The sequence below is a fragment of the Glycine soja genome, chromosome 12, assembly GCF_004193775.1.
Source record: "Glycine soja cultivar W05 chromosome 12, ASM419377v2, whole genome shotgun sequence".
In the NCBI taxonomy this organism is placed as follows: Eukaryota; Viridiplantae; Streptophyta; class Magnoliopsida; order Fabales; family Fabaceae; genus Glycine; species Glycine soja.
The window spans coordinates 12641502-12658148 of record NC_041013.1 but is presented as its reverse complement, the minus strand read 5'-3'; the positions used below and the strand labels follow the sequence as shown (position 1 = coordinate 12658148).

Sequence of the window (16647 nt, the reverse complement as noted above, 5' to 3'; positions counted from 1 at the left end):
ATTATTTAGAGGGCTTTGAATACTTTATTTAAAATAAAAAATATTATAGTTTTTAAACTATTTATTTACCAAGGTTCGAGAATAAAGTCATTGATAATTAACTAAAATTTTTAAATAATATAAAATGATACTTTAAATGTCCTAACTCAATTCATTATTTTTTTTAATAATTCATAATCTTTTGAACAATTATGTATTGATAGTAATTTTTTTTCCTTTTTGAATTATCTATTAAATAAAAAACTATATAGTGTTAATTTGATAGATAATATAACATTACCCTTTACCCCGCATATATAATGTGATGTTATATTATTATCTAAATCATTTTTTTTATGGAACAAATGACGAAGAACCTCAAATAAAACCCCGATCTATTAAATTAAAATGACGAAGACCCTCAAATAAAACCCTGAAGTGAAACCTACCCTTAACGCTTTTTCACGGAGGCCACCGTCGTCTCTGAAAGTAAGCCCTTCCCTTTCATCGTTCACAGCGGCGCCTCTAGTTTTCTCACTCCGCAACCAAACGACACCCATCTTCGTGTTGTCTCCCAAAAACGACACCGCCGAAGCAGAACCCTAATACTTTGCTTCAACAATGCAGCACGACGAGGTCATATGGCAAGTTATCAGGCACAACCATTGCAGTTACATGGCCAAGTAAGTTCCCTCACCTCTTCAATTTTCCTTTTCTTACGCCCTCTTCAGATTTATGTTTTTTTTAAATGTTATTCGTTCATTTTTTTTTTTTGTAGAATTGCGACGGGGAATTTTTGTAGAAACCCTTACAACGTGACTGGGGTTTGTAACCGAAGCTCGTGCCCTTTGGCTAATAGTCGCTATGCCACCATTCGCGACGACAATGGTACTTTTGCTTACAAATACTTTTTTTGGGTAGATTTTTGGTAGAAATTAATGCATAGTGATGAAACACGTGTGGATTGTGAATGATATGCACGTTTTGGTTGAGTTGAGGTTAAAGTTTGGTTCTTTGGAGAATCCACAAGATGGCTTGGTGAGGACCTGTAGTAAATTGTCTTTGATGTCTCACTTAATTTGGGCATTATCGTTCTTCATGTTCCCATATGGAATAAACTGGTTTGGTTTTATTGTGTGCGACATATCAGTGATTTAGGGCGTGTTTGGATAAACAGCTTAAATGAGTGTTTATTTAGTCGTAGATTATTGTGTGAAAAATTTATGCCACGAGTGCTTAATTCATTAAGCTACACTGTTTAACCAAACAGCTTTAATTTTTTGCTAAAATACCAAGATAAATTAAAAGAAGCTCATGGAAGCTCTTCCAAACACTCCCAAATGATTATTCTGATGTATGGAAAATGCAATAAGTGGGGAATTCATGGCAGAGTATTCAAATAGTGATGATATTACATTGGGTGCTGCAGGAGTGTTTTACCTTTACATGAAAACTATTGAAAGAGCTCATATGCCGAAAGATTTGTGGGAAAGAGTAAAGCTTCCTAGGAATTACGAGAAGGCACTTGAAATCATAGATAAACATCTGGTACTGTGGATCATGTAGTCTAGTCTTTTAACATATTTAAGTATTCAATGTTTTACTTGTTAGTCATTGTCAGGATTGGTTGTGTGCTTGAACTTTCTGCATTGGCAGATGTATTGGCCCAAACTTCTTATACACAAGATAAAGCAACGTTTGACCAAAATGACACAGATGCGGATACGTATGAGGAAACTTGCTTTGAAGACAAGGTTTGAAATCAAATTCTCATTTGCATTTTGTTTTATCATGCCAAGCCATACCTAATGTATCTATAAGAAGCTTGTGCTCCAGATGCTCTTAATTTGTTTGATTCTGAACATTTGAATAACCAATCTGATAAATGCATTTTTGCGTGGGTGTGTGAAGTAAATATAATTTTCTATGAGTGAATATGATTGTCACAGAAGAATTTACCACCTGAAGTAAAACCTTAAAGCCCCACCATATTACATTTGATTTTCAATGAATCAGTTGCTGATGGTTTAGACTTTGGGCTATATTTGGCTTGTTCCTTCACTTCCTTGAAATAAGTGAAGCCATGACAAACCAACTAAATGTTTGACTACTGTCATGATGCTTAGTTCTGGTGCTGATTTTGCTGAAACATCCATATTAGGGAGAATAACATTATATTACTCCAGCTTAGGAAAAAAATAGATCTCCCACTTGTAGATGTAATTTTACAACCTTCTCATCACTTTTGATTTTTTAGAATGGTTTGTATACTTTGTTTTTGGTAATTTGACATTTGACATCTAATTACACTCCAAACTTATTCTTTCAAAGTACATTATGTGACAAGTAATTCTAGAGAGGTACAAGTTTATGAGTGAGGGGCAGCCTATCTACTTAATTAGAGGACACATCACACTAGAAATATTGTGGTTGACTTTTTTGTCCAGTTTTTCCTGCTTCTTTGTGTCTGCTTATTTGTTTAATAATTATGAAGCACTTACTAGAAATCAGTTGCTTGTAATGGACCAAAAGCAAAGCATATGTATGTAGTCATTAAATTAATATAAATAGAAATAATAGGTTCTTTAGGATCTGTTTTTGTATTGAACCATTCTGAGTATGCACCAAAATCTGCTTTTTCAGCCTTCTCTTTGAGCCTATAAGATTAATGGTGTGTTTGGATAACAAGTGAGAATTGGTTCTGGTCCATAAAATCATGACGACACCATGAAAAAGCGGAAGCAACTATTTGTTGCTTGACGCCTACTGTGATTTTTTAATCAATTATGCTAGAACTGAATCTAAACCAAACATGCTATAACTAAATAACTTAATGATTCTGTCTCACGTCCCTAGAACACTAATTTTTCAACATTATTATTAGTGTTAATCTGTTTGATCCCATTCATTTGACACTAATCTGTTCGAGGATAAGTTCCCTTTTTTTATAGAATTTAAATTAGAATTTATTAGACTGCTGTGACTTTATAGGTATTCTTCCTGTCTGTTATTTTTACATGTGTATATATTATTTTGAATATGATTTTATGTTTGAGGTGAGATCTTTGCATTGTGTTACATTCATATGACAATTCTTCGTACCTTCATCTATACTTTAGGTTGTTGTCTACGATGAAAGTTCATATTATTGTGGTGGTTGCTGTTGTACAGGGAGAAAATAATGACAACTCCAAGGAAAGAGAAAAAGAGAGAGGCTCGAAGAGAAGAGAAGGCTGAAAAAGCAGCTTTGTTAGAAAAGGTTATAGTTAATCTTAATGTTACCCATGCAAATTAAGTTATATGTTGTTTTCACTTTACTAACTGGTGCCTTTTAATATTATTTTAGTCTATTGAAAAAGAGCTATTGGAACGCCTTCAAAAAGGAGTTTATCAACAAAGTGATATATACAATTATCCTCTTGAAGAGTACAATAAAGTTCTTGATATGGAGAAACTTCAAATTGCTGATGAAGAAGAGGATGAAGAAGTATGTATTTACTAATCCATCTTTTTTTTTCTGTTGTCAATTATGTTTCAGTAAAATCTATTTGGAATTTAACTTTTTAATGTGTTTAGTCTGTTCAATTTATTAATTTTTTGATTTTGGATTGAATAGGAACCAGAAGTAGAATATGTAGAAGGTTATGATGAACTTGAAGAGGAAGAAGACATGGAGGATTTTGGTGGTTTTGCAACTCTTAAGTCTCAGGGTGATTATGACAATGATGAAAATGGTAACATTTAGTTTAGAAGCTTTGCAACATGGATTGAATATTTTTCACATGTTCAAATATATATTGAATGACATTTTTTTATTTGTGATGAAATAGTGAATTAGGTTCCCATTTTTGTTTCAAATATTTTTCACTCAACAAGGAATTTGCTTTTGCTTGATTTTGAAGCCCAAATTCAAGGATTCTGGGTAAGAGGCTGGTATGATATAGTTAAGCAGGTCATGTTATCAATGTTCCTCACCTAGTTAGGTAAACATAATAGATAGGATATTATTATCTTAGTTTAGTTTCGACTTCAAGTTGGTTGCATAATTTCTTTAGTCAGTTCTCGTATGTCTTCATTTATTCTAGATTTGATGCTGTAATCAGATCTTCCAAGTCTTTTCATCTTTAATCATAAATTTATGGAAATTATAATGATAAAAGGAAAAAAGATTTAGGAATTAAAACAATGTTTACTGATCTACAATCATGGCTTCTGATTACTTTCAAATTATTATAATCTAATCAAATAATTTATACAAACAATTTTGCAAATGATAACCTTTCATATTGAGAAGGAATCTGTGTCATGAGTTTGGAAATAGTTCCAAACTTACACATTTGAAAATTAAAAGCATGACAAAGCTTACTAATGCAGCTGGAAGCACTGATGATGAAGAGGAAGAAGCAATCGATAGGAGTAGAGCAAAAAGGAAAATGGCTTTATCTTCAAAGAAACTTGAGAAGAATGGCCTTGATTCTAAATCAAAGAAGACAAGGGTACTTGTTGAGGTAATTATACGATGTTTCCTTCTATGAAAAAATATCCGTGCTTTTAAATACTATTGGATATTGTAATTCTATGAATTACTTTCTGTGAACATCTTAACTTTGGGAAAGTTTCGCAGATCATAATTTAAATATTTAAAATATATAATTGTTGACATTCAGTTCTAATCTGAAGGTCATACCCATTATTGTTTTCAACTAAATGATGCCATAGGATACAATTTCAGTGCTCTGAACTTTCAAGATAGACAATGTTAGAAAGTGGAAACATTTTTTATTATCTGAGATTGAAAATAGAGCCAATGCCTCTTTTTTTAGTTATTAACAAAAGGAAAATGGCTTTATCTTCAAAGAAACTTGAGAAGAATGGCCTTGATTCTAAAATTGTACCTTGATGACTGGTTGGTCATGGGTTCTAATCTGGAAACAGCCTCTTTGCATATGCAAGGGTAAGTCTGCATACAATGACCCTCCCCCATGCCTTTACATAACGAGGAGCTTCAGGGCACCGGAGTATAACAAAGCCAATCCTCTGTTTACTTCAATAATATGTTATATGTGCATGTGTTTTCCATGTACCGAGCATTGACAATGATGTGAATCAAATCCTTGTCGATGTTTCCCTTTCCTCAGTTCCTCTTGCTTAATTTTACTTAGTTTTTGTTCTTTGTTTGGTTTGCCAAAACTACATTCTGAAAGTTAGAACAGATCATTACGCCAGACACATGCTGTAATTTTATGATTAATATTCATTTGTGTTTAAAGAATAAGGCACCGGTTAACTCCATTCCATCTTTAATATTAGAAGTAACTTTTATAAAGCAAAAGCAAGGTCATAGTTGACCGTATGAGTGCTATACAGTGTTGAATTAAATACAATTCTATATTAGACTAATTTTCTTCATTGTTGACATTGATAGAGTTTAGAGATGTATGAAATACCTAAAATATCTTAGGTTCAAGACCTGATGTTGCAACTTTGTTTTTCTTTGTTTTCAGGTTGAGCGGGAGGATGCTGGTGAAAGACAGAGGGTGGTACAGTAGTTGCATTCACCGTTGTTACGGATAGAGGAAAACTGCTATAGCAGAAAAGGAATTTTGATTGTTGAGTCTTCTATTTTTTTTTTCCAGCTTTTAAAGTTATATACATTTTCCTCATTTGTTTTTAATTTATTTCATAGTTGTTCTGAAGAGTTCTGGCAAATGCCATAAAGTAGTTTAGGGTGGTTTGACAGAGGTGGAGCTAGGGCTGTTCAATTCGAACTGAATTGTGACGAACTGTAAAACATTTGCAGTTCGCCGAACTGAACTGAATCGTCAAATAGTTGAGACAAACTGAATTGAATGGTTGTAGAAGTAATTTGAACTGAATTGTTCTAAACTGTTTTGTATTATTTCAAATTACTTTAAATTGTTCTGAATTATTTTTAAGGATTATTTGTTTTGAAAACGTCTGAGAAGAAAATGTTTTTTTTATTAATTTGTATTTTAAATACTCCAAGATTAAAAATATTTATAGCATTTAGAACATAAAAATATAATCTGTTTTTTTTTAAAATTTTTTTTAGCACTTTTCCTAGGAATTGATATTAACATTTTCTTCACTTAAAAAAATATTTAGATCTTATTGGCTGTGCATTTAGAACTGATATTAAAATTTAGTTTTTTTCTTTGTCAGATATTAACATTTAGTTTGTTGATCTTATTGTGTAGTTTGGTGAATGCAAATATATAAGTTTTAGTGGAGTCAAGCAATTAAAAAAAAAGATGGATGGAAAAGGGGGCAAATTCAATCATTGATGGTTGTGTTACTCTATTAATTGATAAATTAAAGACTTTAACTATGTGTTTGGACGAGGAATTTAAAGATTTATAGGAAATTCAAATTCACACTATTTTGATTGTTTTGATTTAAATTTCTTTTCTTTTATAAATATTTTGTTTGGATGAGACAATTCAATTTTTTGTATTTTAATTTCTTTGTTTGGATAAAGTAATTCAATTTCAATGAAATTCAAATTTTTATTTTTAAATATTTATTTAAAAATTAAAATTTTAATATTGAATGAGAATAAACATGAGTCATTTTTAAATAGTTAAATATTAAAAAAAAATTTAATGTTATAAAATATATAATAATAATTTTTTTAAATATTTAATAATTAAATAATCAAAATAATTTTAATGCTAAACAATTTTGAATCTTATACAATATTCTTGTAGTAACACAAAAAAAACTTGGATTAAACAATACTACAAAATTAAAAGATGAATGATATGTAATTCTTTATTCTTGTTTAAAAAATTAATTACCTAGTCTTACAATAATTTTAAAAAACATATTAAAATTAAATAATTATGTAATCTAAGGACAATTATCTCGTACAAAATTCAAATGATATTAATTTTATTGTTCGGGAAGAAAATTCAAATAGTTAATAATGCATCAAATTGTTAATAACGCATCAACGCATAAACACGAATCAACACAAGCATTACAAGGTCCTAATTAATCAAGTTCCAAACAAAGATCTTAAACAAGAATTACAAGGTCCAAATTAAAAAAAAAAAGTCGAGGAACCTGAATAATTAACTTTTCTCCCATCTTTCTCTTGTGAGGATGTGTGCCAGAAGAAGTCGAACCTTTTCTTTTTCCTTTTGTATTAGAGCTTGATTCTTCTAAATCTATGTCAGTAGCACCTAACCCCATAGATTCCACTTCATTTGTTTCTCTACTCATCTCTTCATCAGCATCCATAACACTCCATGACCGGTGGCTCTATCTTTAGCACACAAATTCACTATATCATCCCAATTTTGAAGCACCTTGAATCGAAACGATTTAGCCGATTTTCGCGACTGGAAAACAAAGAAAAAGTCAAATCCAATCTACTTTGAATAAAAAATAGCAACATATTAAAGAATACTTACCGTGCAATATTCATTCCAAGCATTTTCATTCTCAACTGTGATCATGTGCTTAGTGCCATCCCAATCAAATCCACTATGGCCAAGGATGTCACTTACAATACCATACCATGATCTCCATAATTTGATACGGTTTTTGACATTATCTGATGTGACATTAACATTGAAGCTTGTAGATAACACCGCGGCTGCAGCATTCAATGCTGACCTTTTCCAACCTCCGTCACCTTTGTTGCCCAAATTCCTTTGATCTCTAAGTACATCAGCCCATACACGTTCCATTTCCAAATTCCATGTAAAATAACTTCTTGTTTCCTCATTATTTTTTCCTAAAACTTTTCTTTTGTCCGTCATTTTTTCATTAGATGACTCCATTGAAGTTAATGTCACTTATTCAACCTGTACGTAACAAATATTAGATATGACCTACTTTATTCATTTGACTAGTCCACTGCACAATCATAGAAAATATTTCAAGCAAAGTTTTTATGCAATAGCAAAGTACATAAAAGTCTATCTTCAATAGAAAAGTACAATAGTAACAAAGCACACAAAGTTTGTCAGCAATAGCAAATTACATTTAAAAAAGAACTATCCCTAAGCAAAGTTTCTCCTAACTTGATAGTTAGCAAACATATTCATAGCTAATGTATCTCAAAATCTTGTCCATTCCTCAGTAGCTTGAATAGTTGTGATATCATCTATGACATTATTTTGAACTTCTTCCCTTGATTGATGGACTAACTCTTCATCAACAATAGATAAAAATTCTAAGTCTTGAACTTCTAAAAGTTGATCAGTTTGTTGTTCGTCTCTTATGAAATTGTGTAACACAAAACAAGCATTGATAATTCTTATTTGTGTCTTTATATCAAAAAATGAAGGAGTTCTTAATATACTCCATCTTTTTTTCAAGATCCCAAATGACCTTTCTATTGCATTTCGGGCACTTGCATGACGAAGATTAAATAACTCCTTGTAACTTTGAGGGGTGTTTCCAATCCATTCATTGAGATGATATCTAGTCCCTCGATATGGTGCTAAAAATCCCGGACCATTGGTATATCCCGCATCCACAAGAAAATACTTACCTACAATGTTTAAAATAACAAACATAGACTTAAACTAGACCAAAAAAAAAAAAAAAGAAAAAAATTATTTCTAAGAAATATTACCAGTTGGAATTTCAAGTTTGTTTTGACGACGTAATGCATCTCGTAATACTCGAGAATCTCCTGCAGACCCTTCCCACCCAGGTAACACATAAATAAACCTTAAATCTGGACCACAAGCAGCTAACACATTTGTAGAGACATCACCCTTTCTATTACGATATCTAGGTCTCTCATCAGGAGAAACTGTAACCGGAATATGAGTCCCATCAAGTGCTCCAATACATCTCTACAAGCAAGACAATTTTTTTAGATTCTAAGAAAATTTTATAATTAACTAATTTCTCCTAACAATTGATAAACTTACCTAAAACCATCTCCACTTGTTTGCTTCTGCACCTTCTAAAGTACAGGGTTGAAAATTCAAATAATCTTTGCTGACTTTCATTACTGCTCTCAAGACATCATTGAATTGCCTACTTATGGTTTCTTTAGATCTACAATAACTAAATTGCACTACCCTATATTTTAGGTTGTGAGCAAGGATATGTAAAAACATTGCTACTGCTTCAGTTGTTGGAACATTTCTTGTTCTTACTAATCCACCCTTTTCTTGTAAAATTATACAAAGGTTAAAAAATGCATTTTTACTAAGCCTCAATTGTTCAATGCAATCTTTATTTGTTCCTCTATAAAGACGATTAAGGAAGTTGTGACGTTCTAGTTCCCAATTACAGGTTGGTTCCTTAACAAATTAGTTATTATGATACCATGTCACTACACCAATGACCATATGAACAACACAAGCAGCAACTAATAAGATTATCTTCTTATACTCTTCTCTTTTACATTTTCTTGAAGTCATTGTAGTGTTAACTATGCTATGATCCATTTCTTCTCAATTCAAACTGCATGATAATGATATAAGATAATATGTGCATATATTATTTGGAGATTTAAAACAAATATCTAGGTAAAAGATGTAAAACAATGATACTAGTGCAATTCAAAGATGATCAACTAAAAACAATGATATTATTAAATCATGTCTTGTTCTTTTCTCTCCCTGTGTATATATTGATATTAGACTAGACCAAGTTAACGCTTGTACCAAAAAACTATTTTGGGCCTACAAATACAAATGTGTAACTTGATCACAAAACAATGACAACATGGGTAACAATGAAACTGTAGTGCGAATCACGTGTTTTAGAAATTCATGCATGGTATTTCTGATGGGTAAATTAACAATTTTTAAAAGACTAAAACTACATTAAATTGTTTTATTTTTTGGAAGGCTTACATTAAATTGTATTTACAAATAGTAATAGAAATTTATTTCACCTTTATAAACTAGTAATTAATGAAGGATGGAATTGAAGAGCCTGAGATAATCTGTCACCTTCCTTAGTTTATCGGCACAAGATTAGAGAGGCAAATCAAGACAGCAATTGCATTTACTGTGGGCACATGACCATAATGTGAAAGACTTAAAAGTATTGTGAATTAAAATTAAAATTGAGAAAACGTAATTGGGATTCCAGTAAGTATGTGCCAAATATAATGTCATCCTCAAACGCTAGGGAAATGTAGTCAAACTTGAATGAAAATAATGCCTTAACACAACTAGAATTTGTGCCAAAATAAAGTTAAAAGTTTTTTTTTCAATTTCTTTCTAACTGTACTTTTAGCCTTCATGTATCAAATTAAGTATAATATGCCAAAATTTAACATAATTCGTTATAAAAAAAATTACATCAATTTAATAGTTGATGAAATGGAGCTAAATTTGCATAACATCCACATGATTTTTAATTAAAATTAAAAAATACACAATTTTGTTGCAGGAATGAGAGGGCAACCCTTGGGACTATAATCTTGAGAAGCCACTTCGGCTTCCAAAATAGTATCCCGACTTCCAGAGCAAAACACAAGGCTAATAATACAACTTGAATAACAAGATACATGCAGGCAGAAGAAAAATGTTTCTAGTATGTCACGATAGACCAAATAAAATTTTTATTGCTGACTAGTGACTTGTGCTAAGGGTTCTAAGTGCGTACATAATCCCTATGGCTGCATAAACATCCCCTACTGGAATCACAAATTCACATCAGTTGGAGGAGTGTATACTAGCACATACTTACTAGTTACATAACAGCAGAGTATTCAACCACTGTTCGTTTTCAAAATTAGGACAAAATCTATATACAATTTCTTAACTGTTATTTATTTGTTTTTTTAATCAAAATTAGAGTTTTATTTCAGTGGTATGCATGCAATATACAACCTCATTCCTGGTTTATCTTAGCTCTCTGCTTTGGGTAGGCTACTTGTTCTCACTTCATATACACCCTTTTTCTTAAACTAGTCCCTATTCTATTGTATAAATATCTAATTCTTAACCCCCTCAATTCGATATTTTATACATTTATCTTCATCTCTCAACTTTTATCTTATATATATATATATACATCTAAAAAATATTCCCCAAAATAAAATCGACAACAAATGTTACTCCTACAAAAGACATTAGTCATATTTTAATTTCAACTTGTGCTATATATTCTCAGATTGGAAAGGTTGAACATGGGAACATCAGCAGGGAAGGCCAAGGTGGTTGGCACTGTAATGGGAATAGGTGGAGCGATGATGCTCACCTTCTATAAGAACATTGAGATTAACATCTGGTCAACGCATGTCAACCTGATGCCAAATATTATAAAGCCACACAATGTGTCTAGCTCCCACTAAAATTTCTGGTTCTTTTCTTGCTTTCGGCACTTGTTTATCCTATTCAGTATGGTTGGTAATTCAGGTGACCTTCCATCACTTCCGATAAACTGTTATCACAAGTCTTAATCATTATAAACATTAGCCAGCGACATAGACCTAAACTTGAAATCCTGTGCATTTATTATACATCAAGGACAGGATTTGTCTTCATCCGTGCTAGTTACCACAAATACTTGGACTTCAAGGAAGATACCTTATTATACATCATAGCCATTGACAGTTTGTTCTTATTGGATTTCTTCCACAATTATCTCAATGAGGAAGTGTCTGGTTCCTTCATGACAGGATTACAAGACCAAGTTCAGCTAAGTGGTGTGAAGCTAACCAAGGATGCCATCATAAGGGACATCATCATGGTGGAGAACCAAATTCCAACCTACATCTTAGTGAGGATCTTGGTGCTTGAAAGCTCCAAACCTATTGGTTCAGTTCTAGAGTTCTTGGGTTCGATGCTCTTGTCATTCTGCAAGAAACACTCTCCACTCAAGGTAACTCACATCTCCACAGGTTCTGAAGCTGTCTCTAAGGGTAAATAATCCCTTACAAAAGCCTAAAGAATAGATAAATATCATTCCACAGTTTTTTTTTTGGCAAAATCCATAGTTTTTTAAATAAATTGTTTCCTTAACCTAGGTTCTAGATCCACCACTAGTTCAATTTGGTGTATTAGGCTAAGCAATTGTTCCAAGTGTGACCAGCTTACAAACTGTCTCATACCTCTGATAAATCCCTCCATATCATCTTCCCCTCATATATGTTATATGCTTAAAATGTATCAACTCCCAACCAACACCAATCATACTATTATGCAGACACTGCTTCAACAGAAAAAGCTAATGAACTTATTACGCAGACACAGTTAAACAAGCCAGCGGATTTGCATACCAACTTGACAGAGGATAAACTAATGAAGCCCTGCTTGCTTCTGTGACCTTAGCCAATTCTAGGACACAAATTAATCTCTGTCAATCAAAACTTTCCCTATGAACATACTTGTAAGCATGTAATCCCTTGAACCCCATCAACAAATAACCAAAATGTCAAATAAACCAATTCCCTTGAACCCCCAGAAAATCATACAGTTCAAGAAATTTAAATAGATTTGTTTCTCTATTTCTCTTTGATGCATATTCACAAACATATGGTGCTCACAATCTATCTCAACTCCAAATCCATTCAATTCACACCCACCAACATATCAAAAATCACGGAAACAAAATAAATAAAATAGAAAACAAAACATAAATAAAAAAAATAAGCAACCCTTATAACTACAAAAATGAAATCAAAATCAAACAAACATAAACTTGAAAAAAGAAAAAAAAAAACAGAGATGACGAGGGAGAGAGGAACTTACCAGCGAGAGGAAGAAAAGCCACGAAGAGGGAGTGGTAGCTCGTGACGCTGCTGAGAGGGAAAGAGAGAGAGAGCTTGTGATGGTGTGCTGAGAGGGAGAGAGAGCTCGTGATGTGCAGTGTGCGATGGGAGAGAGAGCGCCTGGTGTGCTGAGAGAGGGATACGAGGAGGAATTTTAATTTCTTTATTTTTTAATGAGAATTTCAAATTCTCTTAAATTAGTATATTAAAATACTTTGTAAAAATGACAGCATTTTAATTACTTTTAAAATACCCCATCCAAACATATTAGATTATTGAAAGACAATTTAATATCTCTATTGAAATACTTTACCTGGTTAAATTTCCCCATCCAAACACAGGGTAAAGGATTTAAGGCAGGGAAATGAATTGAGCTATGACACAAATAATTTGAGTGGACGTTGTCAAAAGATTTAAGTTATTTTAGAAAGCAATTCTCATTTTGATTCATAGTTTAGTTAATTGTTAATTTAGAAGTAGTTCAGGTTTTTGAAACTAAACTATATAATAGTTTAGATCAATTTATTGAAAAAGTTTAGTTATTTTTTACTAGTTCAGTTTAGCATCGGTTCTTTAATTCAGTTTTTTTTCCACCCCTAAGTGGAGCATCTCATTCCTGCATTAATTGAGCATTAAGGTGGTTTACAATTTTCTTGCGTCACGCAGCTCAGCCAGGTTTTGGAGTCCTTTGTAAGTTTTGAAAAAGTTAAGCACATTCCATTATTTTTTTGTTCAACTGATTTTCACTTGCAGATGTTTTTGTTGACATCTAGCGTTCAGTTATGCATAAAATTGGCTGTGGGTCTGGGGGGACGAGAAAATATTTTCATCAAATAAACAGAAGCTTTTATATATATATATATATACACACACATCATGTTGGATCATTTTGGGTAAAGTTGTACCTTTACTCAAGTGTCAAATTAGTTGTGGCCTTGTGCCAACAATTTTTGGTTGAAATACGATCGTATATGAAAATAACTCTTGAACAAATTATTAGCTTGTGTTTAATTTTCCCTATAAAACGAAATAGGTTAGTGGGACGTAAAACATTATGTGATGTGTGCTGGATTGCACCATCAAATGTTACAAATAATTTCCTGGTAACCATGCTCCGTTGTGTATAGCCAAAAATATCTGATTGATTGCACCACTAAATGTTTTACGAGTCTTTTATTAATTCAACCTGTACTAGTGAAAATAAAAATAAAAATTCAAGATGTTCCAGAGAACAATTTATGAACTTGTATTGTAATATTTGTGCATTTTTTTCCCCGTTTGAATAGATATTCACACTTGCACACAAATAACTAGCACTATTTCTTATTTGCGACATGTTAGGGAAAATGTTACGGCTAACTATACCTACGTTTAATTAATTCATTAAGAAATTGGTGATTAATTTTCTTGTGAAAAAAGAATGCCGCCTACAAGTCAATTTTATAGATAGGCAATGGCATGAGCAACCAAGACCTTGTCCTTCTGAGCTCGCAACTCTTTACACTCCTTGATAGTCGTATTTTGGATTTTGGAGTCACTCGAATAGTTAGATTTAAATTCAGTGGAGTGATAATTTTTGTAATAGATTAAAATCAAGAACAGTGCTTTAGCAGCTATATGGTATGAACACATTCACTACTATAAAAAAGCATTTCCACGTCATCAATATAACATCGGTGCTATGCCAACGTTGTTGAATCTGTAGCGGTGACATTTTTGTAAATACCCTCACATTAACGACAACGTTTTTGGTGCTGCCCAATGTCGTATTTGAGCGGTTCAAATGACTACGTTTGAGTAGTGAAAAACGTCTTCGTATTTGACAGCATGCCAATGAATACAACAACGTTTTTTAAGAAATCACCGTCCTTGTTGCAGTTTTGCAAATTAAAATAATTTTGGAAACCGCGCCATTACCTTTTAACTCTTTGCCCTTCCTATCTGTTGTGAGCACGCCCTAGCTAGCAACCTCCTTCGTAGCAAACCTCTGTGGTGCCCTCCCTCGTCTGCTTCTGCGTTTCGTCGGTGCCGGTAACTTGTCCGGGCTAGGTTTTGTCCAACTTTTGTGAGGTAAGTAAACTTTGTTAATTACTTGTTAGTTTTCGTCATTTACCAGTTCTAGGGTCTGTCCGGGCTTGGTATTTACAATTGAGGTCGAACTCTAGGGTCTGTTGGACTGAGTTCTGCATAAGCAACATGAAAATATAACAACATTACAATTAACCCAACTTGTCCTTAATTTATTGGGTGCTATGGTAAGGACTGTGTTCAAAAGTGAAAATAGTTTTTTTAATTGGAGTTGCATGTACACTTTGAGGTAACACCGTATGTATGATACAACTATATAGGTGAGTCATGGTTTTGAGGGACAAAGAGAACACTTCATGGGGCGGGAATGGTAAATAATGATGATGATGGTTTGTGGGGTTTGCTTAAAATTAATATGAATATGAGGGTATATAGAGAGAGACAGAGGAGAGACAAGGATTGTGTTTTTATTACGTATGATACCTATAGTGGAAAAGGGATTGGAGGGGGACCTCATACAGAGCTGTTAGTTTTTGTTAATGCTTAGTTGGCTTGCAACAGTGGCCTATAACATTAGTGGACAGGAGAGAACAATTAACTAGCATGAGTAATTGATAATTGGTGAGTTTCTTGAGTTAGTGTGTGTTCAAGCAACTAATGGTGATTGTTAGTTAGTAGCACAATATGTGGGTAAGGTGGCAATGCATAGCATAATTCTTGAAATTTTTCTGTAAAATAGGGTCTCCAACAAGAAGCAATTATATTTGTCTTTTATTTATTGGATAATTTCCTTTGACCAGAACTCCAGAAGTTTCCTTAGACAATTACTTCTGGTGAAATAAATGTGTTCTTACAGTCAACTTTCTTTTTTATTAGTGTTGGGGCTACACAAGTTTCTGTGTGTAAGGTGAGGTATTATAACAGCAGAAGGGATAAGTCATAAGTTAAAGAGGTTCAAAATTGAAAGGCAGATTCAATTTGGAAGAAAATCTTGAAATGGAACTATTCATCACCTGGTGTGTCTGAGGCTATCAGGTTAAAAAAAATGAACTTAAAAAGCAAATGAGTTAATCTAGTATTGCAATACATCGGCTAGTTAGTTTCTTTATAATAGTATCACATGTAATACGATTTCCATCTTTTGACTTTCTTTAATAGAGGTAATGGTCCTCTTTAATTTATGAAGAACTGGTTAGTAAGCAGAAACGATCATCTATCAAAGATGGTTCATGTCAGCTATAAGAAGTATAAGCTTGTGTATGCTTGTAATCCTTAACAAGAATTCTTTTGGTTTAGTCTTTCCTATTTAACCTTCATTCGCCAATGTTTGTTCCGAACTGATTTCCAATTTTTCAGAAAAGAATCTTTGCATGCTATCCATAAACATTTGCATGAAAAGCAAATCGATCTGCTAGTTTCATCTGTTATAGTAACCACACCACATAAAAAGAAGACAAAAGTAGAAAAGAAATAGGCTTTCTCTGTCATCAGAAGTGTGATCATCATTGTAAATTTGTAGAAGGGGCACTGAAAATTAGGAACTTCAAAAGCTATGAATAAAGAAAAAGCATTTTACAGCCATGCCTCCTTCTTTTTCTGGTTCCATATATCATATATGAACCTGGCTTTTGATCACCAACAATACTGAGACGTTTCTCTTAGCCAGCAATATAGCCATAAAGTTGGGACCAATTATATGCTCTACACAACATAGAGAATTACTTCCCGGCAAAAGGATTAATTGATGGAATGTCTTCACACTTGGCTTAGTTCTATTTCTTTCTTAAATTCACATGATTCTTAGGAGTATATAGATCTTTTTTCCAAGTGTTGTTTTCATCTAGTTAGAGGCGTGTTTGGTGATAAAGCTATGCAATTAAAATGTTGTTTTATATATATTTTAGTTTAGTGGATAAAGCTAG

At 32.7% G+C, this 16647-nt stretch overlaps 3 protein-coding genes across 3 annotated transcripts; 1 reads left to right on the top strand and 2 right to left on the bottom strand.

Annotated features, from left to right (window-relative positions):
* The first annotated feature begins 380 nt into the window (after positions 1-380).
* Positions 381-5914, top strand: LOC114378269 (protein MAK16 homolog). The gene is made up of 9 exons (XM_028336834.1): positions 381-662; positions 758-867; positions 1409-1527; positions 1636-1733; positions 3151-3238; positions 3326-3466; positions 3596-3713; positions 4354-4487; positions 5484-5914. Exons 1-9 carry the CDS (start codon positions 601-603, stop codon positions 5526-5528), a joined length of 915 nt encoding a protein of 304 aa, XP_028192635.1. The 5' UTR covers positions 381-600; the 3' UTR covers positions 5529-5914.
* Positions 5915-6910: 996 nt separating this feature from the next.
* Positions 6911-7807, bottom strand: LOC114378639. Its single transcript, XM_028337284.1, has 2 exons — positions 7416-7807; positions 6911-7343 (listed from the first exon to the last, which is right to left on the bottom strand). Exons 1-2 carry the CDS (start codon positions 7785-7787, stop codon positions 7221-7223), a joined length of 495 nt encoding a protein of 164 aa, XP_028193085.1. The 5' UTR covers positions 7788-7807; the 3' UTR covers positions 6911-7220.
* A 65-nt stretch (positions 7808-7872) lies between these two features.
* Positions 7873-9389, bottom strand: LOC114378745 (protein ALP1-like). The gene is made up of 3 exons (XM_028337372.1): positions 9315-9389; positions 8588-8813; positions 7873-8503 (listed from the first exon to the last, which is right to left on the bottom strand). Exons 1-3 carry the CDS (start codon positions 9387-9389, stop codon positions 8067-8069), a joined length of 738 nt encoding a protein of 245 aa, XP_028193173.1. The 3' UTR covers positions 7873-8066.
* Positions 9390-16647: the final 7258 nt, after the last annotated feature.

Bases quoted from the DNA above. Each gene is read 5' to 3' on its own strand.
- LOC114378269 (XM_028336834.1), top strand. From the start codon at position 601: ATGCAGCACGACGAGGTCATATGGCAAGTTATCAGGCACAACCATTGC. The intron at 1,528-1,635 runs GTACTGTGGATC...CTGCATTGGCAG, and splicing joins AAATCATAGATAAACATCTG to ATGTATTGGCCCAAACTTCT. The intron at 4,488-5,483 runs GTAATTATACGA...CTTTGTTTTCAG, and splicing joins AGACAAGGGTACTTGTTGAG to GTTGAGCGGGAGGATGCTGG.
- LOC114378639 (XM_028337284.1), bottom strand. From the start codon at position 7,787: ATGGAGTCATCTAATGAAAAAATGACGGACAAAAGAAAAGTTTTAGGA. The intron at 7,344-7,415 runs GTAAGTATTCTT...TTTGTTTTCCAG, and splicing joins CTTGGAATGAATATTGCACG to TCGCGAAAATCGGCTAAATC.
- LOC114378745 (XM_028337372.1), bottom strand. From the start codon at position 9,389: ATGACTTCAAGAAAATGTAAAAGAGAAGAGTATAAGAAGATAATCTTA. The intron at 8,814-9,314 runs GTCATTGGTGTA...TCTTGCTTGTAG, and splicing joins CTGCTTGTGTTGTTCATATG to AGATGTATTGGAGCACTTGA. The intron at 8,504-8,587 runs GTAATATTTCTT...TAAACATTGTAG, and splicing joins CAAACTTGAAATTCCAACTG to GTAAGTATTTTCTTGTGGAT.